The following is a 22,858-nucleotide window of genomic DNA, read 5'->3' on the forward strand; positions in this document are numbered from 1 at the left end:
TTAAACCATAACGAGATCTGTGCGACCAATCACAAGCCAGATCCATTTAAAGATGCATTACATCATGGCCAATTTTAGTTAGGCCAGAAATTGGCCTAACACTCCGTAGAGTCCCGTGTTAAATGTTAAGAATTTTAACTGCAAGTCAAAGTAAGTAGTCCACTTGGGAAGCTAGTAAACAGAGGGAGTACGGTGACTGAAAAGATCAGATGTGAAATTCTATCAAATCAGAGTTTTATGCTTAAATGTAATAGCCAAAGTATACAAAATGGGCAAGTGGACTACGGAGAAGTCTATATAGTGTACCAAAATCCGCCGTTTGCTCCAAAATATTGAATAAATTCCATTTAGGTTTTTGGTCACTAAAGTTCGACATGTTCAATGACCCTCCCTGCTCCCAAATATTGTGTACCAAACGCCGCATTTTTTAATGTGTTATATGTTTGCTCCAACATCTTGAGTAAATTTCATTTACTTTTTTTGGTCACTAAATTACAGCATTGATTGGGTGGGAAGTGGGGAGGGGGGGGGAGGAATGAAGATTACCTAACTGGGTACATCATTAATAAACATACTGCGAATAGAGTAACAAAACATTCAAAAGTTTTGGCATTTTTTAAACAAACTGAAATTTATTTAACCACACTTAACACTTAACAATTCAAATAATATTGTAAATAAATAGGTAGGAAAAAACTCATTTTGAATTCACGTCCGATGACAGTAAAATTCGACAGTAATTCGAACCTGGCATCTCTAGATTACCAGCCTAGCGCCTTACTGACTGCGCCACCAAGAAATGCGATATCTATACGTAGACTTTTATAAAATTTAAACTCAAGATGATTATTGCATGATAGGATAACCGTGTACAATTAACACACGGTTAACCCTCATAGAACTGCACGCATTGTCACAGTTTACCGCTTAATAGATGCAGAAATTAACATATCTTTTTATTATTTCACGGTAAACCGTCCAGCACCATGCTTTTCAATGGTTGTTAACCGTAACGGTTAACCATCAGAAAAATGTTAAGAGCTCTGCCTTCTACAAAAATTCTAATATTGAGCGCAAAATACAAGTTTCAACCGTCATACTGATGTGCTAATTAGCTAAGCTCTAACCTACTACGAAAATTCCAATTTTGGGCGCAAAATGCAAGCTTCAACCGTCATTCTGATGTGCTATATACACTAGTAGAAATTTGTAATGAGAATTCTTTCAAAGCGATGAGAATTGGACAAAAGTATGAAAATTAAAAATGTTTTCATTTATATGAAACTTTCTCATTCATTTGGATCACCTGTCACATTGTTATAAATGAGAGAATTTACTACTTGTGACAGGTTGTTGACACGTTAATTAATATTTCTCATTCATTTGTATGAGAAAGTTTTATAGAAATTTGGATGAGAAAGTTTCATAGAAATTTGAATGAGAAAGTTGCATAGAAATTTGGATGAGAAAGTTTCAATTCTCATAGTTTTGTCCAAATCTCATCGCTTTGGAATTCTCATTTTAAATTTTCCACTAGTGAATGCCAGGAAAATCTATTGACAACCAGTAACTTTTGGGTGATCTTGAATTGATTGAACTGAGGTAGAGTGACTATGAATTAATTGAACTGGTGTAAGCGTTGCTGTAAGAATCGCCACATCTCAAATATGTCCCATGGTAGTCAAGTATTACACAAATTAGTCTTACCTTTAGCACTACAATATAGTGATCATCGATAGGCGAACTAACTGTTTTTAGTGGCGCTGTGGCACAGCTTAATCCAAATAGGCAGGTTAATAACAATACTAACCTCTCCATAGTAGATTCAACCCTAAAAAGTAAATACGAGTTGATATGAACATTAGTATTATCATTTGAAACCAAACGATCTTACTTATCAGTGTTGGAGGACTCGGGACTCGGACTCGGACTCGAGTCCGGACTCGAGTCCTTTTTTCAAGGACTCGGACTCGGACTTGGACTCGGAAGCTAAGGACTTGGACTCGGACTCGGACTCGGACTCGGATCCTGAGGACTCGGGGACTCAGCTTCGAGTCCTCCTCGAGTCCGGCAAAATAGGGTCTTTTTAGGTCTTTTATTTTTGTTCATTGTAAACTTCTTATGCTTGATCAATGATCATATCACATGATTATAATTTAAGTAATTTTGAATGCAAATAAATTCAGTTTGTAAATAAAAGTATTACCAAAAAGCAAGAATGCTTTCAGTTATATCTTTAATTGGTGAAATAGATTTTAATCATAATCGTTCGTTTTGACATGACTGCTTTGTTAAACGCAAGTCTAGAATGTACATGAATAATAATACCTGATGGGGCACTCAAGTTAATTTTGGGTGTGCGGCGCCGAACTTTGTGAACTAAGAACCGATTTGGGGGCAAAATAGGGGCTTGATGAACTGAAATTCCAACATTTTTATGGAGGTATGTGAACTAAAATTGGGCCAAATTATAGATTTTGAGCTAACAAATTCAAAATGAGTATCCAAATTTGATCTAAAGCGCTGGGCTCAATGAACTGGAGTATGATGCAAAAGCGGCCGAGTCTTTAAGGAACAGCCGGAGAGCCTGAAAAGTGGACCCTTGACCGCACTACATACCCGTACCACCTTAACATGTGGTGACCCCCCCCACCCCGGAATAATACTGCATAGGCCTACAGCAGTAGCGTAGCCAGCGGAGTGGCAAGGGGGGCAGAGTGCCCCCCTGACAAAAAATGAAAGAAAAAAGTGCCCCTCTGACAAAAAATGAAAGAGATAATCTGGAGGGCAAAGGAAAAGAAAAGGGGCAAGGGCACCCCGATCATGGGCCAAAATAGTATAAAATGCAATTTCTTTGCGCGCAGTGCGTGCACATTGTCACTATATAGCCTTTTTATCCAGATCATTGGCGAAAATAGTGTAGAATACAAAATTTTTGCGCGCGTACATCGTCACAATAAAGCCTTTTTGGACGCTCGAAGACATGTACAGTCTTTCTAAAAAAAACAAACCGGTATATGTATTGTATGATGCAACTGCAATTGTTTTTCGTCTGTGCCCCCCAAAAATTATTGTGCCCCCTCTGACCAAGAAAGCTGGCTACGCCTCTGGCCTACAGCCCGGGCCTACAGCCAGATCCAACACCTCTTCGTTTGGCACCCGAGGTTTGGTAGTGACATCATATTTTGAATGTTATATATATTGCATATTTTGCCTCTTTAAGTTACTGTGAGTCTGTGATTATATTCTGTTTCCAAGGTATGCTACCTAAGGGGCTGAGCAAAAATTATGAGCCGGGGGGGGGGAGGTAAAATTGAAGGTAAGAATATTTTTTGGCCGATCGATAGGGAGGGTGGAAGCAATTTTGGCAAACCGAGAGGGGAACAAGCAATTTTGGCACATATGGGGCACCTTTCAAATAAAAACGCTTACATATGCAATTTTCCCTGCTCGCTACGCTAACAACATATATATCTAAACCATTTAACAGGCATGAGAATGATCATCCAAATTAAAAACCTGAAAAGTTTGAAAAAGCCTGAAAAAGTGCAAAAAATGAGGCTAAAAAGGCCAAAAACGGGCTGAAATTAAAAGAAAGTACGTTAAAACCACAAAAAAAGCAGGAAAATGATCATGCCTGATTTAAGGTTTGTAAATTGGGATCCCAAAAAAATGGCATGTGCAAAGGGGGGTGCGAAGATTTTTAGCAGGCTGGGAGTGGGGGGCAAGAGATTTTTGGCAGGACGAGAGGGGATAAGCATTTTTTGCAATTTCACCCCTCCGTGGGCTCCGCATAATTATTGCACAGCTCCAAAACAATACCTGGCATGCTAGGTATGACTAGCAAACTATATATTTACAAGAATATAATATAGAACTAAAATTCTGGTTAAGTATAGGCCTACGTTGATAAAGTATTGGTGAAAACCCCGGGGCTTGAATTTGATACATAAGGACTCGGACTCGGACTCGGACTCGAACATTGAGGACTTGGACTCGGACTCGGACATCAGAAATCGGCAGGGACTCGGACTCGGACTTGGACTCGGACACCAAGGACTCGGACTCGGACTCGGATGATGAGGACTCGACTACAACACTGGTACTTATATGTGTGAGTTAAAAGGAAGGGGCAATCGACATAGTGAAATGTCTGTTTTAAAGATGTCAAGGCCGATAACAAAATGATTAGGACTACCTCTATCAGTAATATCTCCAATATGAAAATGTATGGCGTGAAATAGCAAAAATAACATCAAGATTTGGGAGAAAGAGGTTCTTTAAAAGCACTTTCAAAAGCATGCATGCACCATAATGGATTATGGGATTGAAACCATGGAGCGTCAAATCCACTGATTGATAAAATAGGGGAGGGCAATATACATTATATTTTGCATTAACAAAATGTCAATTTTTAGTAATTTGCCATTTGTACTATATCGCGAATTTCAAAAAATCTGAATTATTTGATATCAGAAGGCCATTCCTCGTATTCAGAGTGTCTGATGTGCTCTCAGGTCCCACAAAAATACTGTGAAAAGGTAGGGGACCCAGACCTTAACATAATGTGATGCGATCAAGCAAATTCTGTCGGAACTCGGAAATATTAAATTTTCAGTTTCTTATAGGATAGTAAAAAGCATTTACAAAACTACATTTTGCAGAAAACCCCATTGAAGTTGAACAACCAGTTCCGAAGATATGAGCAATTATAAAGTTTCCAAAACAAAAAAAAACAAAAGGAAGTATTTCCTTTGTTTGGCTATATCTCAATATTTCCGAGTTCCGACTGATTTTGCTTGATCGCATCACATATTGTGCGATGCATAAATTGGTGCCTTTGGTACCAGTAAGTCGTTATCATTGCTGTTCAAGCTATAAAGGTGTTTTCATTTATCATTTCACTTTTAGGTAGGCCTATAAATCAATTTTAACCAGATTAGCTCACAATTTCATTACATCATTATTCATCATCACAGTTTGCCCAAAATCAGGCAAACAAAACGCAACACTTGTTACGTTAATTCCGAAGAACATAGTACTTATAATGCAATGAAAATACCTCATCATGTGAATATATTAATCCAATTCGATGACATAAAGACATGAATGAACCCAATACTTACTGTTCCTGAAAATGTTGACTGTACTTTAATTGTGTCTACACTTGCTAAAGAGAATCGGAAGATCATAATTACGGTGATCTACACCAGGCACAAAAAGAAACTCGTCAGTTATATTCATCCTTGCTGTTCAATAACTTGATTATTTTGGATTATTCTGAAATATACATTTTGTTAATTGGACTTTTCTTTCTCATTTGACACCCTGTTCGTGAACATTGAGCAAGAATTGACCAAGATATGCGCCTCCAAACTCTCAAACCCCAAAATGAAAAGTTGCAATTTTAACGACTCAAGTGTGCATGTTACACTGTGTGCTTTATTGATTGGCCGTGGTGCTTGTGTGCAATACAACGATGCGTTCCCATTGAAGATCGTTGAAAATGCAACTTTTGATTTTGGGGTTTGAGGCTTTGGAGGCGCATATCTTGGTCAATTCTTGTTCGTTTTTCACGAACAGGGTGTCAAATGAGAAAGCAAAGTCCAATTAACAAAATGTATACTTCAGAATAATCCAAAATTATCAAGTTATTGAACAGCAAGGATGAATATAACTGACGAGTTTCTTTTTGTGCCTGGTGTATACTGTTCCACAGTACCTAGTGTACCCTTAAAGCAATAAAATACCTCATCATCTGAATATATTAATCCAATTCGATGACATAAAGACATGAATGAACCCAATACTTACGACTGTTTCTGAAAATGTTGACTGCAATTTAATTATGTCTGCCCTAGCTTAAGAGAATCGTACAACTGTGAAGATCTAATAACAATGGTCTAATTATTCCACCTTTGTATACTGACAATTTAAAAGGGCATAAGTACATCCCAGGTAAGTCAAGGCCATAACAAACTAATTTTGATAGGAAAGCACGTCAACTATAGAATTGTTTTGCGTATCATTCGCTCGTCAAAGCAAATATCAATATATCTAAATCAATAATATATATTTATCCGTGATGTCAGTTTTATTTGTTTTGTATTTATTCTATACATTATGCAAACACTGATTCACCATCGTTATGCATGTTACCCTAAACAAGATTTATTATCATATATTGCAAATTAATGATGAACTTTTATACTTTTTAGTTTTTCTGAACTTCAATTCTAGGGTGCAAGAATCCTCAAGATGATTGCTAAGTGTCGAAACTTTAAAAACATATGCTATCAAAAGATTAAGGGATCTAGAATGAGCGTTTATTGCGTTTCGACAGTATTATTTGTGGGACATGAGAGCACCTCAGACCTATCGAATTGCATTCTGAATACGAAGTATGTCTTTCTGATATCAAATAATTTTCATTTTTTGAAAATCACAATATAATACAAATTTTATGACAAATTATAAAAAATGGATATTTTTCAAATTTTTGATATATAACAGTCCTCGAAGTAAATTATATAAATCTAATGATATATTCTTAAAGTGTATGTAGCTGGGAGGAAAAGCCGACGGTCAATTGAAAATTTTGACCTTTCATATTGAAGATATGGATTTTTTACCAAAAAGACCTAACTTTTTTTGGGTGTTTTTGGAAAAAAATCCATATATTCAATACGAAAGGTCCAAATTTTCAATTGATCGTCGGCTTTACATCCCACCTACATACACTTTAAGTATAAATCATCAGATTTATAAAGTTTACTTCGAGTACTGTTAAATATCAAAAAAATCAATTTTTCATGATTTGCCATAAAATGTGTATTAAATTGCGAATTTCAAAAAATCAAAATTATTTGATATCAGAATGACATTCTTCGTATTCAGAATGCAATTCGATATGTCTGAAGTGTTCTAATGTCCCAAAATAAATACTGTCCAAACGTTCATACCCCAGCCCTTAAGGTATAAATAATAATTTGGGAATGCGGTTTAATTTTCTCAGCAGTGTGGCACAGTTTCGATTCCCCACAGCGTATAATGGGTTATCCACAACCGTCCTTGAAGGACATTCCCTGTATTCTCTTGTTTTCCTCCTGTATTCCGAAATTGGACCCTCCTCCTCCCCTCCCCTCCCCCGTAAGACGGAAGAGCCCGACAAAATTTATAATGGGTGGGGGGAGGGGGTCTCATCTGCCCATACCCCCTCTAGTGGCGGCCCTGAAGAATTATATTGAAAGAAAATTGTTTTGATAGTTTTCTGCAATTCGCTAGACTTTCTTCAGCCCCTTATAAACACGTTGTTGTATGCGCTATTGAGAAGTTTTAAGTATAGGCTAATCAAATTGTATAGTATACAATATAGGCATTTAGTACACCACTTTAAAATAATCAAATAAATCAAATAACAACATCCCTTTCTTAGTAGCAAAGCTATATAAAATCGTCTTGATAATGCTTGCTTATAGAGAACAAGGTCTCAAGGCACCCCACCCGACCGGTAGGTACGCAACTGTCTACTACGCAGTAACAGCATTCTATCCGGACTCCGAAGACCCTTGTCCTGCAACACACACCTCGTGGTCCAGTTTCTAATTTTGACCCCTGTATAAGCTTTAACCTTGGATATCTCGATTTGCCCAGGGGTCGCAATTTTACACCCCCTGGAATGTCATTTTGTACCACCCATAGAATAATAATCAACAAAGAAAAACACTTTAACTGGCAAAATCAGCATACCTTGCCATGCCACCAGACTGAATGTTATGTTTCCCTGTACTAGTATTTTTATCGTGTGCGACACTGTTAACAGCGGTTGATACGCCCTCAACAACCAATGTTGCGAATGAGGGTCTGTTTTGTTGCATCTGTATTCGTGGTGCGCTGTTTGGTTTATGTACCATCGCCAATTACTAGTTTTAACTCCACATCAGTGGAGGCGGAAGAATTGACATTTAGAGGGACGCAGGGGGGGATCTAAACCAACATACTGAGGGGGATGAAGCTACCTGTATGACTAGTTTCATCAAATGTGAAGCAAAGTGTGTAAACATGTCGCGTTTGCGTGACGCAGGTGGGTGTCTGGAGCGATGTACTACCTGACAGCCATGCTGTAACATTTCAATAAGAAATATAATTGTATTTTTTTTAACAAAATGTTTAATTTTACTCTCAGATATGTCCTCTTTTATTCAAACAGATGAAGCATATACAACGAAAATATTTAATACTAGCGCATATGTCGCCAATAGCAACTCCGTCAAAAATCGGGTCGGTTCATTTGATATATTAGAAAGATTGCGTTCACACGTGCTAGGTGGACTGCGCGTTTATACGGCGTTTTGATGTGGCAGTCACAATGGAGCACAAGGCGCTCGGAACAAAGACCTACATCTGATCATGAACTGATCTGGTCACAAGAGGGCGAAGCACTTTGAATTCAGTGGTATCTTGACCTTATGTCTACTTCAATACAGCATGCTTTTTATTTTGACTAAAAAACTAGGTTAACATAAAATTGTACTTCAGTGCTTCCCAAATATTATGTTTGCCAAAGACACATATTTTAGTACATTAAGGACCACTTCATCCATACATTATGGGCATGACTTTCTTTCATGGTGGTTTTTCGTGGTGAAAATAATGCCTGTTGCCTTATCGTCTGCTGCCTGTCGTGACACCAAATGTAATTTTCAACGTAAACCGTGCGTACTTTCTTTGTTCTACCAATTTGTTCGACTTAGAACTTAAAAGAGAAAATGTTATTTTAAAGTGCACACTAACATTTGGTGGATAGAAAGATTATTTTGTAACAAATATGTTGCAATATTACTTAAGCATCTTGTGGTGTCGTATATAAGTCATTTAGGTTAGAACGACTATACCTGCAAATACATGCACGAATCAAATGGGGCCAATTGTTGATATCTGTACCCATTGACAGTGATGCGTTATCAGTTTGCATTAGTATAGTCTCTGGCTCGGACTGCATCATACAGGGTTGATGAATGTTAGAAACGACAAAAAGCAGCTGTGAAGGAGACTATTGGTAAATATTGACATCAGTAAACAGCAAACCTTTTGACATTGACATTTGATTGGTTTGTTTATCTGTCTGTGGTACTGGTCTTTCTTGTAAACAACCTTAGTTTGCTGTCATTGTTGTTAATCACGAATAAATAAAGTATTTTAACACAGAATTCATAGCTGAACAACTACAAACAGATTGAACACGGATGGTGGGGAGATTCCTATTTCCTATTTGGCTAATTATGATGTACCTAACAAATATTGCCAAAAACTCACTTTTTGTGATTTTCTTCATAATTGTTGTTTTTACCCCAAATCTGTATTTGTATTAAGATTTATTGATTTCTTGCCTTTATAAAAATGTATACTTTTATATGTCTTGCGCGAATAATTACAAAGTTATTGCACTTTTACTACATGCATGTCTGAGAGTACACAGCCGCCTTAAGCTTGAAAGTTCAAGAAATATTTACTCTTTGATAAAAGTATAGAATCTCAAATTCAACACAATTACCGCAGATATAAAAGTATGATATTATATTTTTGTTGATCAGAGGGTTCTATTGTTTTGTGATAACATGCGTTAAGATGGTGATCTAATCAGTGTTTATATAATGTACAAAATAAATACAAGACAAATAACAGGCTGTATCAAAATAATTATTACCCATTCTTTTTGTGGGGTGTGTATGTGTGTGCTTATGGAATGCCTATGAAGAACTAGGTTGATTTAATCATAGTTTGTTTCTTTCTTCTCTTCTCACAGATACAGAAAATATACAAAATACAAAATCATATGAAACTGTAACAAACAGTCTGAGCAAGTGTGTCTGATGATCAAGAGAAAGATTTGACTCACGCTATTGCGCCCCCAAATCAGAATATCAGGCCGCTTAACCTCGCAATCTGATTGGCTGAGATCGCGTATCCTCTATATTTGCATGCAAAAATCCAGTTTTTACTAGATATAAATGGATCCGAAGAAATCGGAAATAACCGCGTTCTGAAATCGGAATAGGAATTGCTGGACGTGAATTGCCTTTGAATAGGACCTCATCCCAACCAATATTCCTTACTGTTACATGCCTGCCACTTCCGAACGCATCATTGAATCCATTAAATCTACCTGCGTTTTTTCGAAATCGACACTAAAAAGCAGCTAAGCATTAACTTTATTTATATCTGGCTTTCAGGTAATTGCGTGCGCCATTAGATAACGCATTATTATGTATATTGTATAATCATGTAATGCAACGCCCGAATTGACCCTTAAAAACTACCAAAAATATGCGAACATATGTGTTTGTGCAACCAAATAGAGGTTTTGTTATTCCCGTTTATCTAAGCTTTCCTCTCTTGTATGTTTCTTTATGTTTAGATCAAAACAGAAAAATACTTATAATGAACACTTACACACTCCACACAGACAACACATGCAGACAACATTACGCTAATTACAGTAACATTATCAGAGATTCAGTACAATATATTTTTATAACAACACCACTAAATGATCAATAATTACATACAGGCCTCTGTGATCATAATAGCTATAGTTGAAGACTGAATTAAAAAGACTAGTTTTTGGGACTAGTTTGCCCTGGACGTCAGTCAGGGCAAAAGCGCGACGTGATTGCTTGCTGAAATGCGAAGTACGGCATTTTTGGACTCGTTGACAGAACGTCATACGCAAACTACAGTAAGCCAAATAATTAAGGTACCAGTTACGTTCACCTTTGTATATCCTAAACAAAGGCAGCTATGTCATAATCGGAACCAACAGCCAATTATAGCTGCATGTTTTAGCTCGAATTTAAAACCTCGTTCGTTGAAATTATTCAAGAAATAAAGACACGACGGTCCAGAAACCCAAGGAAGATACTAATTTAAAAGTTGCAGTTTGCCACATTGCACGCCCTATTGATTTGTACACAAAGCGTTCGCGAACAAGAGAAGCCTCGTGCTTTCATTAATTAGCACGGGAAACTAGCGCCGTGCTTTCATCGATTTGAACACAAAAGTGCAACTTTTTATTTCATATCTTCATTAGGTTTTGGGTCACCGTTTCGTTAATTCTCAACTAATTTCAACAAACAAGGTCTTAAATCAGAGCTAAAGAATACAAGCATCGGCTTTTTAATTTTTCTAGTACACATTTCAATAACATTGAAATTTACATATCGAAATTTTACTGGCAATGGAGTGTTTAGTCTCTCTGTAACGTCACGTATAAGCAATAAAAGCTTAATCAACCGTCTTGATTTTCGCATATTGACGTATCTGCAGATAACTATTGACCCTCCCTTTGTATAATATTGACTGCGGAGAGGTAAGTTTTTTGTTTTGTTTTGCAGTTCAAACCAGTTTGTAATGGCAAGGCACTTCATATTGTAGGAATGGTTTACAGTTCATCAGCAAGCAGTAGTAGCGGCGGGGCGGTTGAGGGGCAAGGTGGGCATTTGCCCCACCCCCAAAAAAAAAAATCCCCCCTGAAATTCACTTTGCCCCCATTCCACCCCTCCCCCGAAAAAAATGCCTGGTGACACTGTTGTCACCACAATGTCTCTCTTCTTTCCTGAAGATACTGTCATTATGTTATTAATTATTACATTTTAGGTAGTTTCGTAATGTGACTTGTCCAGATATCTCAGTTTACGTTACTACGGTGTACCTTCTAATAACACACCTGTTCTTGTTTCCTGCAAATGCTGTCGTTCGTAGCCATAATTGTTTTAATTTTCCAAGCAACCTTTATTATCATTAATTTTGCTTTAGGCAGTTACCAAAGTCGGTGCGACTGATCACAGAGACTATCATGCATCTTTTTCTAATTGCGGGACATGTGTGGACATTTTTGCACCAGGAGTGAATGTATTAAGTACAATGATTGGTTCTCTGACAGCGATGGCTACTTGGAGTGGGACATCTATGGCTACTCCACATGTTGCTGGTAAGAGCTGGCAATGCATAAATTATGTCATCCTTATTCTCATAGCTATACCATCATTTTTAAACAATCGAACATGCGTTATCGGCAATACTTTCTGTTCCAAAAGGCTTGTGTATGGCCCCTTAAAGGTCGACGCTTTTGTCAAGTCAAGTTTACATCAGTAATTTCCCTACACATTCAAAGGCTATCGACAGCTCTCGGATACTTAAGCAACGGCCCACTTGCAGGCTAATCCATTAAAACAGCGCACAATAATTTGTTTGCTAATAGCAATAATACAGTGTGGTCTTTTTTTTTGGGGTATCCAAGTTTTTGTCATATTCAGTGGCGTATTGTGGTAAGTTGTTTTTCAATTTGCACTATTTAAGCCCTGTGAAATTTTTTTTTCATCTTTACGCTTTTTCGGGTGTTAGGGAGGGTTGAAATTACCTGGGGGTGGATTTGTAGGGGGCTGACAACTTCTTTGGGAGAGTGGTTGAGTTAGGCCTTCATGCACATTTTACACTGTAACTCAGGATACATTTTAAGACATTTACGGCTCATTCGTCGTGTATAATATATATTCAATATGTGATAGCACAACTACACAGGTGATGAGTGCAGCCTGTTTATATATGTTTTTGATCCATCGCTATGGTAATTAATAATGTTATATCACTACTTATACGGTATAAAAAATTTATACGCTCTCCCTTTTGGGATTGAGCACTTTATTCAAAAGATAGTCAAATGTTGTTATTACGCTCCTGTTTTTGCAGTCGAGCACGTTCTGATTATCTCCGATAGACAGACTGACTCTGGGATACACTTGCTTTGGCTGTGTTGACACCATGGAATGTATATTCTTTCACATTCCTAAGAGATGGTAGTCCACCCAAAGCATTTCATCGTGTCAGGACCGCGACACTCCGGAGGACAGCAGAGGACAGAAAAATGTGACTCTCCTGCTAGTCTCCTACACAACCAGTTAATTATGTTTTTGTTCATACCGCATACAGTCTGGCCCGCGCCCGAGACTAGCAGGAGAGTCACATTTTCTGTCCTCACATCGGTATAGGCCGTCTGCACGTTAATTGTACGGAGTGTCGCTTCTCTACCTTTATTTTCTCTGATCGTGTCGTCTGACGATTGCCTTTTAGGCATGAAACGACTACCTATTCTGGAAGGTCTGTTCTTTGAATTTTTATACGGTCTCCCTTTCGGGATTGAGCACTTTATTCAAAAGATAGTATAGATATGGATATAATATGTTCCGTGTGTTTTAAACACTGTGTGTTTAACAAAATTGATATATTTTTTTTAAGTAAACGTTGTAAAACGTTTGTATAACAACTGTTCAAGAAGATTAAGGTTAATATTCAATACACTGATGATTAAAGATTTAATTAAGATTTATTCAAAAATCATATATTAAAAAGGGGGTATTTACATCTAAACCTCTAATGGACGCCACAAAGTGATCCGCGTATTTTTCAATATTAATCCAGAATCTTTGTGTCTGTCTAAGCCTGCCCTAAATGGCTGTTGACCAGAAAATTGAGAAAACGTGAAGTAGTTGGAAAAGAGAATGTTGTATGTGTTATATTTAAAAGATACAGACATAATAAAAATGTAATGAAAAAGTATTGCATTGGGAAAACAGCCAGTAGATACAACCTGTTGTATTGAAAAGTTCCCATACAAATATATGGATAGATGTGTCAAGTGAAATGAAGTATAATCAATCATGGTAGCATCCGTAGAAGATAATGATGCACGAACTACACATTTTCAAAACACGTATGTATGTTTATAAATTTGAGTGCCATTTACAAATGAAGACCTGAGCGCAAGAAGACCGTAAGTCCAGTTGGCCCCTCAACATGTATGCACTAAAGTTACGTATAGTTTCTTATTTTTTTATAATGTTTAATATATGTTCCAGAGTGAAAACATCATGAAAGGTTGTGAAAATTTTGTTTTGGCCCCAGAACATATATAAAACATTTATACCAAACTATACGAAACTATAAGCAACTTGAGGGTATACATTTTGAAGGGTCAAGTGGACTTACGGTCTTCTTGCGCTCAGGTCTTCAAATGGAGACATACATCCTTGAAGAAGAAGATCAGACGAATAATTTGGTACATCTGTCAACAAGATTGGAACATTTTCAATTTTTTTACCCCAGTATGACCTTTTGTGACCTCTAGCTGTCAACAGGGGTCAAATTCAAATGGCTCCATATCTTTATATCAACATTGGACCATAATTATACCATTTATGTGGAAATTCTATTACTAGCAAGTGTACAATGGTTCCCAGTTTGGCAGCTTAGCAGCTGTACTTAACATCCGAAATCCATTCAATTACCATAGTTATTCCAATAACGTGACATAGATTACCCTGACACACGATCATACAGGGTGTCCCAGAAAAAATTACCGGGCAAACTAATTTGGCCATAACTTGAGAATTAAACAACCAAATCGTAAAATTTAAAAAGCAGCTTGTAGCCCATTGTATTTTGCATCTTATATGATAATTTTATTTGAATCGGTTGACCAGTTGCGAATAAATTAGCGATTACATAACACATGCACAAATTCACTTCATTCCAAGTTTACAAAAGAAAGTTCACTCCACACAATGCACTAGTGGTTAACATGCTTTATATTTTGTTTGGTGAAATCCTTCTTGTTCTTCTTAAACAATCTGTTTCTTACAAACAAACTATCTGTTTCTTACAAACAAGCTTTACAATATTAAAATGAAACCTTGCATGATACTCAGTACTCAGTAAATATCTTTCTTCGTTTAGAAAATGTTAACATATTGGACAACATAAAGAATGAATTCGAGCTGGTTAAAAGTATCGGTTTTCTTTCTTATTTTTGGAATATTTCCAAGAAATGGTAATACTCTCTCTCTCTCTATGTGCCATATCCAGTGACGTAGGCGACCATGGAATGCCAATCCATCCTGTTCTTTGCCAATCTCAACAGCTTGATGTTATCCACACCCGTCCAGGCTGCGATACTCTGAAGATATGTTGTCCTCTGGCGCCCTCTGTCTCTCCTTCCATTAATCTTCCCCGTAAGGAACAAACACTCCAGATCATCTTTCCTCATACAGTGGCCCAGGAAATCAAGTTGTAGTTTCCGGATCTTCCTCAGGAGCGTCCGTTGACTGCCAGCTCTATGCAAAACTGTTTCATTTGTGGTGTGACTAGTCCAAGGTATCCTCAACATTCGTCTGAGGAACCACATTTCCGTTGCTTGCAATCGATCTTCCATTGCCTTTGAGACTAACCAGCTTTCGCAACCATATTTCAGAATTGGTAGTACATAGCAATCTAAGACCCTGAGTCTTGTATTCATGGTGATATTCAAATTACAAAGGAGGGTCCTCATCCTTGTGAAAGTCTCTTTCGCCATTGCAATTCGCCTATTGATTTCTCTGTCACACCTCCCATCTGTTGTGATCCAGCTCCCCAGATAGCTAAACCCATCAACTTGCTTCAGATTGCCCTCATGGATTTTAATGTTGCAGATAGGAACATCCTTTTGCTTTGTAACTACCAGACACTCAGTTTTCTTGCAGTTAATGAACAGGTAATACAAACTTCTTAAATCTTGTAGGGATGGAAGGAAATGTCCAGACGAGTAACCCTGTTAAATGAGGATTTGGACATTATGTTGTTAATTGCAACTCGATACTCGAAAATTTCAACTCGATACTCGAAAATTTCAACTCGATACTCGAAAATTTCAACTCGATACTCGAAAATTTCAACTCGATACTCGAAAATTTCAACTCGATACTCGAAAATTGCAACTCGATACTCGAAGATTTCAACTCGATACTCGACAATTGCAACTCGATACTCGAAAATTTCAACTCGATACTCGAAAATTTCAACTCGATACTCGAAAATTTCAACTCGATACTCGAAAATTTCAACTCGATACTCGAAAATTTCAACTCGATACTCGAAAATTGCAACTCGATACTCGAAAATTGCAACTCGATACTCGAAGATTTCAACTCGATACTCGACAATTGCAACTCGATACTCGACAATTTCAACTCGATACTCGAAAATTTCAACTCGATACTCGAAAATTTCAACTCGATACTCGAAAATTTCAACTCGATACTCGAAAATTTCAACTCGATACTCGAAAATTGCAACTCGATACTCGAAAATTTCAACTCGATACTCGAAAATTTCAACTCGATACTCGAAAATTGCAACTCGATACTCGAAAATTGCAACTCGAAACTCGATACTCGAACTCGAAACTCGATACTCGAAGATTAGCAACACACCGCCCGATAGCGGCTATGTTGTGCAAAGTACGTCAGTACAGTTCTTGGTCTCACTGACCTGCCCTTATTCAGGTTGACGCTCGTACCTTTCTCCTGATACTTTATGAAATTGTTCCTGATTGTTCCTGATTGTTTTTTCACAAGGAGGCCTTCTGTGATATCGCCGTCTGAAATCTTGCTGGACCTGCACAGCACTGTGTGTTTCTGCATATCGTAAGACAACGAAGGCCCTTTGACGGGCAGTAAACTGTTCGCCAACCATGGGCATAGACTGCACTGCTAAGTGAATTAGTACAATCTGAGTTTGACAGCTAGGTCTATATGCTGGTTGTCCAGTTATTATCATGTTAATTAAAAACCCATTGTTAAACCATCATTTATAAAATAATGTCCACTCCAACCAACCTGTCGGAATATCAAAAACCATTGTTTAAGACGGGAGGAGTTGTTGGGCTTGTTGTTAGTTTTTGAGATGTAATGTCTTCATTTATCAGCTTTAGGCCTACCCTTATTCAGGTCGTCCACCTTCAAAGGTGAAAGCATGAATAACAAAACATTATCGATTATCAAATAGATACGAGGACTAGATTTAATGAGATACACAGAACTTAGGAAGAGGTGATCGAATATGAAAAAGGGCCTTTTGATCAAACTTGGAATGAACTGCATTGACGCATGCATTATGTAATCGCTCATGTCTTCGCAATTGGTCAACTGATTCAAGTAAAATTGACATGTAAGATGCAAAATAAGATGGGCTACACGCTGCGTTTTAAATTTTTCGATTTGGTTGCTTAATTTTCAACTTACGGCCAAATTAGTTTGCCCGGTAATTTTTTCTGGGACACCCTGTATAAGCCTTTTTGGAGTATAGCGGGCACAAAAATAGAAGGCGTACTTTGATTTGGGTAATCTTTTGTCAGCTGAGAAGCATACAAAAGATTACCCAAATCAAAGTACGGCCTCTCCTTTTGCGCCCACCATACTTCAAAAAGGCTTATTGGGCTACTCCAGTGGAAATCCATACAACTGCTTTGGAAGACGTGACCTCTTCATCTCTCACACAGGTGATGCAGATTTCAAGGTAAACCAATCTAAAATTCACACTCCCTGTGTGGATGATTAAGGTTACGCCTTCCTTACGGGGTGTATGGATTTCAACTCAGCCCATAACATAAAACACGAACGTTTTGTTGTTGCTTTTAGCTTAATTGAAGTTTAGTTAAATTAAATCTGACAACAAAATGGATATTCATATCATAATGGATGTAATTCAGAAATATAAATGATACACGGCAGTAAACGCTACGAACGTTTTGTAATTATTATTATTAATTTCATTTTGGTTCAATTGAATCTGATAGGTTATAGAAGAAAGGCGAAGGACGTAATGAATATATCACATATAAAATAAAATTGGGGATGTAGCTATAAGTATAAATAATATTTTTAGCAAATATATTTCCACAATATTCGCTGTTGATGTGACGTAAGGCTGCCATAGCAATAGACGAATACAATTTTTGAATAGATCACCCTGCATTAAAATGTTCACGTGGTACCTATACATTGAATCATAGATGTCGAAGAAATGATAATCACTCGCACTTGTAAGATCTTTGAAGAATCTTTAAAAAGAACGGTATTGTATTCAATATATGATTGCTGACATACACAGGTGATGAGTGCAACTTGCTTATAGTGTAAAGCGATCTATTCAAAGCTTGTATTCATCTATTGCTATGGTAGTTAATCCGATAAATACGTAATTTCTACAGCGAATTGGACAAGGGAAAGAAGATGGCGTCATCGATAATTTTTAAGTGACCGAATGACACAATATTGTCGCACGCTTTCAAGTCGATCAGAAATGTTATTTCCAGGGTTTGTGATTTGATGCCGCAAAAAATGAATATCCGTTGTAATCCATACACCCCAAATGTAAAGTGCATCAAGAAAGTTTTATTAAACACGGTGATGTAGTAGATTACGTAACACATTATTCCTTTGATGTCGATTTGATTTGCCGACAGGCTTTTCGCAAAGTGGTACCATTATTTCGAACAAGTTGTTTCTGCTATTAAAATAGTAACTGACCCGACATTAACGATTTACACAGCAGGCGAGTATCAAATAAGTGACAACATACATAAAATTTGTAGGCCTATTATATTGTTTGATATCAGAAGGCATTCCTCGTAGTCAGAATGCAATTTGATGTGTCTGATGTGCTCTCATGTCCCACAAGAAATACTGTGTAAACGTTGCTATCCGATTCCTTAAGAAACGTTGACTCCGATATGGACTCAAGTTCAACTTTGAAAACGGCCTTTTTTCCTGACCTGGTGCACAGCTACTTAATTAGGAAGTGTGATTTTGTTTTACAACTTTATCAAAATGTCACGTAAACGCCCCTTCCAACAACAATCAAGTGGTATTTAAAAAAAGTAAATTATGTGAGTGATGTTTGCTGCCCCTTAATCAAATAACATTATCTTGGAAGTGAGCTAAACTCATCACTTGATGAAAAGAAAATCTAGGTTCCTGTCACAGTACAGTCTCAAGAACATTTGAGTTATGTCGTTGTGAAATCACAATGTTAAAAACTAATTATTTTCACACAAATTTTGTCATGTGTGCTTCCGTTTATCTTCACTCCTTGACAATACATTATGTTTTTAATTTTAAATGTCAACCTGTTTCTCGTTTCTCTACAATTTTTCCCCTCGAGTCATATAATTATGAACGCATTTTTTTTTCTTAATTTCATTTTTTGCTTTACTCTCTATTCATACTCTCTACAGTGTCTTCCACCTCTACATAATTATCTCCTTCTTGACCCGTATCCATTTATCAATAATGCATTTAGGAATACCGGGCTACTTCTAGCTTACCAGTTTAAATATGTTCCATATTTATCACATTAATTCTGATTCGTCATTCATTATCGTCATTGCCATGCTTTTGTCTGCCCAACATCGATCCAATGTTGCTGCGATGAATTATTTAAGCCCAAATCTAGCGACGTTTAACTTGTCGCTGTATTGACTTACCTACATCATTTCAGTGTTTTGCAGCGGCTGGCTACGTGATGTGTATCAGTGCCGTGTTCTGTTGAATGTATGTAACTACGGGATAGTATTTAAATTGATTGAAATGCAATGCGTGTAATGCAGCCGGAATATTGCAAATAATGCAGTTGCATGCCAATTTCTGAAAACCGGAATTTGTCATAACAGGAAAGTGGAACACCAGCGTGTTTTTAAATTAAAATTTCATATCATTTGACATAAAAGTACAGATTTGATGAAATGGTTTCGTTCTCCTGTTATTGGACTAATGAACACGTTTTTATAAGTATTAGCTATAAATAGATTTTGACAGCAATGTATCTGTACAGTTGCTTTAAGTGATATCAAGGACTCTCTGAAAACAAATGCAAAGTTGGTACTTTATCACCAGATTGATTCAATCTTGAATCTTGAAATGGCAGTGGATATAGGCCTATTCTGCTTCTTGATTTTCTTGTTCTGTACTGAAGTATTTGTAACACCCGGCGGGGAGATTTTAAAGAGATACACGCGTAGCGGCGATATCAATATAGGCGGGCTTTTCCCGCTACATTTTTACGACGAACCAAATCAACAATGCGGTGATTTAAGAGAACTGGGTGCTTTAAAGAAAGTTGAAGCAATGGTCTTTACAATTGAACGTGTGAACGCTAACATTACATTACTGCCTAACATAAGTATTGGTTTTGATATTTACGACTCGTGTTCGTACGATGCTGTTGCTCTTCAAGCAAGCTTACAAATGGTCCCACTTGTGGTAAGCACAAGTGTGTCTGTGGTGAGCAGAAGTGGGTCTGTAGTGACCACTAGCGCGTCCGTGGTAAACACAAGTGCGTCTGTGGCAGGCACAAGTACGTTTGTCTGTAACGTCTCCGAAGAAGCCCCAGCAGTTATTGGCATGGTTGGAGCACAGCGTAGCTCTTCAACCATGCAAGCTGCACTTGTTTTAGGTCGTTATCAAATACCTCAAGTAAGCTTTCTATCGACAAGCGACGAACTAAGCAACGTTGATCGCTATCCATACTTCTTACGCACCGTCGCTCCTGACAGATTCCAAGTGCGAGTAATGATAGATATCTTAAGACATTTCGGATGGAAATATGTATCGTTCCTGAATTCAGATGATTCTTTCGGTAAAAGTGCTCAGAGGGCATTTCGACAACAGGCCGAGGAGCTAGACATCTGTCTAGGTATTGTACGTACAATTTCGTTATACGCTGATCATGTTACATATGACCAAGTAATATTTGATTTATTGAATAAATCGACCACAAAGACAACAGTGGTTTTACTCTTTGCTCAATTGGAGACTGTTTATGGTATCTTGTCGGCAGCGACGAGAGCGAATGCTTACAGATCATTCATATGGATTGGTGGAGATGGATGGGGCAATTATAATGACTTGGAAGGCGTTCAGGATTATATAAATGCTGCAATTGGTAAGCTAAATCGCTCTTTACACAGTCAAGCACTCACCCCTACACACCCCCTTCACAACCACCCCACCTAACCCCACACAAACCCACCCATGTGCCGCGATGCATTGCATTACGTTACGTTGCATTACGTTGCGTTACATCACATCACATCACATCACATCACATCACATCACATCACATCACATCACATTACATTACATTACATTACATTACATTACATTACATCATACTGCAGTTACTGTCCGTTTTCCTATACACAATACACAGTGCTCTTTCCCATTGACGCGTGACCTTTACAAATAGCCCTACGTTAACAGTATGGGGATATGACTAGTTAACGTCGCTGTGTGAAAAATAACCGGCCAATATTAAAAGTACTCTTCTAAAGTTCTAGAAAATATAGTTTTTTAACATGTCCTAAATTTTTAGCTAATGTAGATGTTTGGAAATATTCGTACTTTGGTGTTTTAGTTAATGTTATAGGTAATAGTACATTGCCTAGTTAACGTCGCTGTGTGAAAAATAACCGGCCAATATTAAAAGTACTCTTCTAAAATTCTAGACAATATAGTTTTGTAACATGTCCTAAATTTTAGCAAATTTAGATGTTTGGAAATACTCGTACTTTGGTGTTTTAGGAAGGATATGTAAACGACAGATAACACCAAAAATATGAAGAAATTATTTCTAAACCGTGTTAAGTCAAAAATCATTATGTTGCTCATTTTCAAGAATGCTGGTTTACAAAAAGCACGACATTGTCTGATTTCGTGAACAAAGCCACACATAACATTGTTTCCTTTCGTTTCCTTTATAATCGGTTACCCAACTGAAGCTATGAATCACCAGCTTTAGGCCGTGTAAAATTAATATTTTGGTTCTCGTCCCCTCCCTCCTCAATTTCTGGGATTTGTCAGATTTTTTTTTTTTTTTTTTTATAGATTTTTCAATTTTTTAGACTTTGGAATGATTTATGAAATCTTCATACATATAAATAAGTTTATTAGAGAACAAGCATCACTTCCAAGTCTTTTGTGGTACTCTAGGGGTTTATCCCTCAGAATCTCACATTTGAAAAAAAAAAAAAAGGGCCTCAACGTTTCCTCGAGCACTGTTGGAAAAAACCGAAAACTACTGACAATGCTAATTTTACATTGAAAAAAAAAAAAAAACACCTCCTCCCTCATCAATTCATGAAAATCCTCTGGACGAGAACCAAAACATTAATTTTATACGGCCTTATTGCGATATCGCACATGAAAACAGTCACTTGTGCACAACCAGAGAAGATCCGATTTAATCAGTTGAGCTGTTTCAATGAGTGTTATCTTGGTTTAATATCTTTTAATGGGGTTAAGTCCTGCAAAGGTCGAGATGAATTCTACTGTAGACATGACTGCATCATGTTACATTACATTACATTACATTACATCACATGACATCGCATCACATTACATTACATTACATTACATTACATTACATTACATTACATTACATTACATTACATTACATTACATTACATTACATTACATGAGTTTATAAAGCGATATTTCATATAAATCACTGCGCTAATAAACTCAACCCAGAAATTATCGAAACGATTATAGATGGTCAGATATATCGGGAACTGAAATATATAGCAAAAACTTATTCAATGTATATAAAGCGCAGTTTTCTCCTGCGAATTTTGATATCTCTTTTGTTGCTCTACGATATCATTTGGTCGAGTTATGGGCGCATGAGTGGCTTCAAGTCGGATTCTAAAAGTTGCACTTAGCTCCTATTCAAGACTTTAGACGACGAATCCAGGCAGTGATAGACAGCGATGGTGGGCACACCAAGTATTGAGATGTCAGCAGAAAGAGTTCATGAGATAAGTCACAGATAGTAAAGGGTAGCAAGTATTGAAGTTGGAAGTCGAAGTCGAAGGAGTAAAATAAAGTAAAGTTCATGGTTAAGTATTTAAAACAGAGCACATCCCGGTGTCCTTTGTCTTGATTTTGTGTGTGTGGGGGGGGGGGGTGTCTACATGACGAACGCATTTGGC

At 37.3% G+C, this 22,858-nt stretch overlaps 1 protein-coding gene across 1 annotated transcript in view; it reads left to right on the forward strand.

Annotated features, from left to right (window-relative positions):
* Positions 1-19,994: 19,994 nt before the first annotated feature.
* Positions 19,995-22,858, forward strand: part of LOC140158039 (metabotropic glutamate receptor 3-like) — a 54,640-nt gene continuing 51,776 nt past the window's right edge. The window contains exon 1 of the mRNA XM_072181285.1: positions 19,995-20,811. Coding sequence (XP_072037386.1) covers positions 19,995-20,811 — 817 coding nt within the window. The remainder of the gene's footprint in view (positions 20,812-22,858) is intronic.

Source organism: Amphiura filiformis, chromosome 7 (genome assembly GCF_039555335.1).
Source record: "Amphiura filiformis chromosome 7, Afil_fr2py, whole genome shotgun sequence".
NCBI lineage: Eukaryota > Metazoa > Echinodermata > Ophiuroidea > Amphilepidida > Amphiuridae > Amphiura > Amphiura filiformis.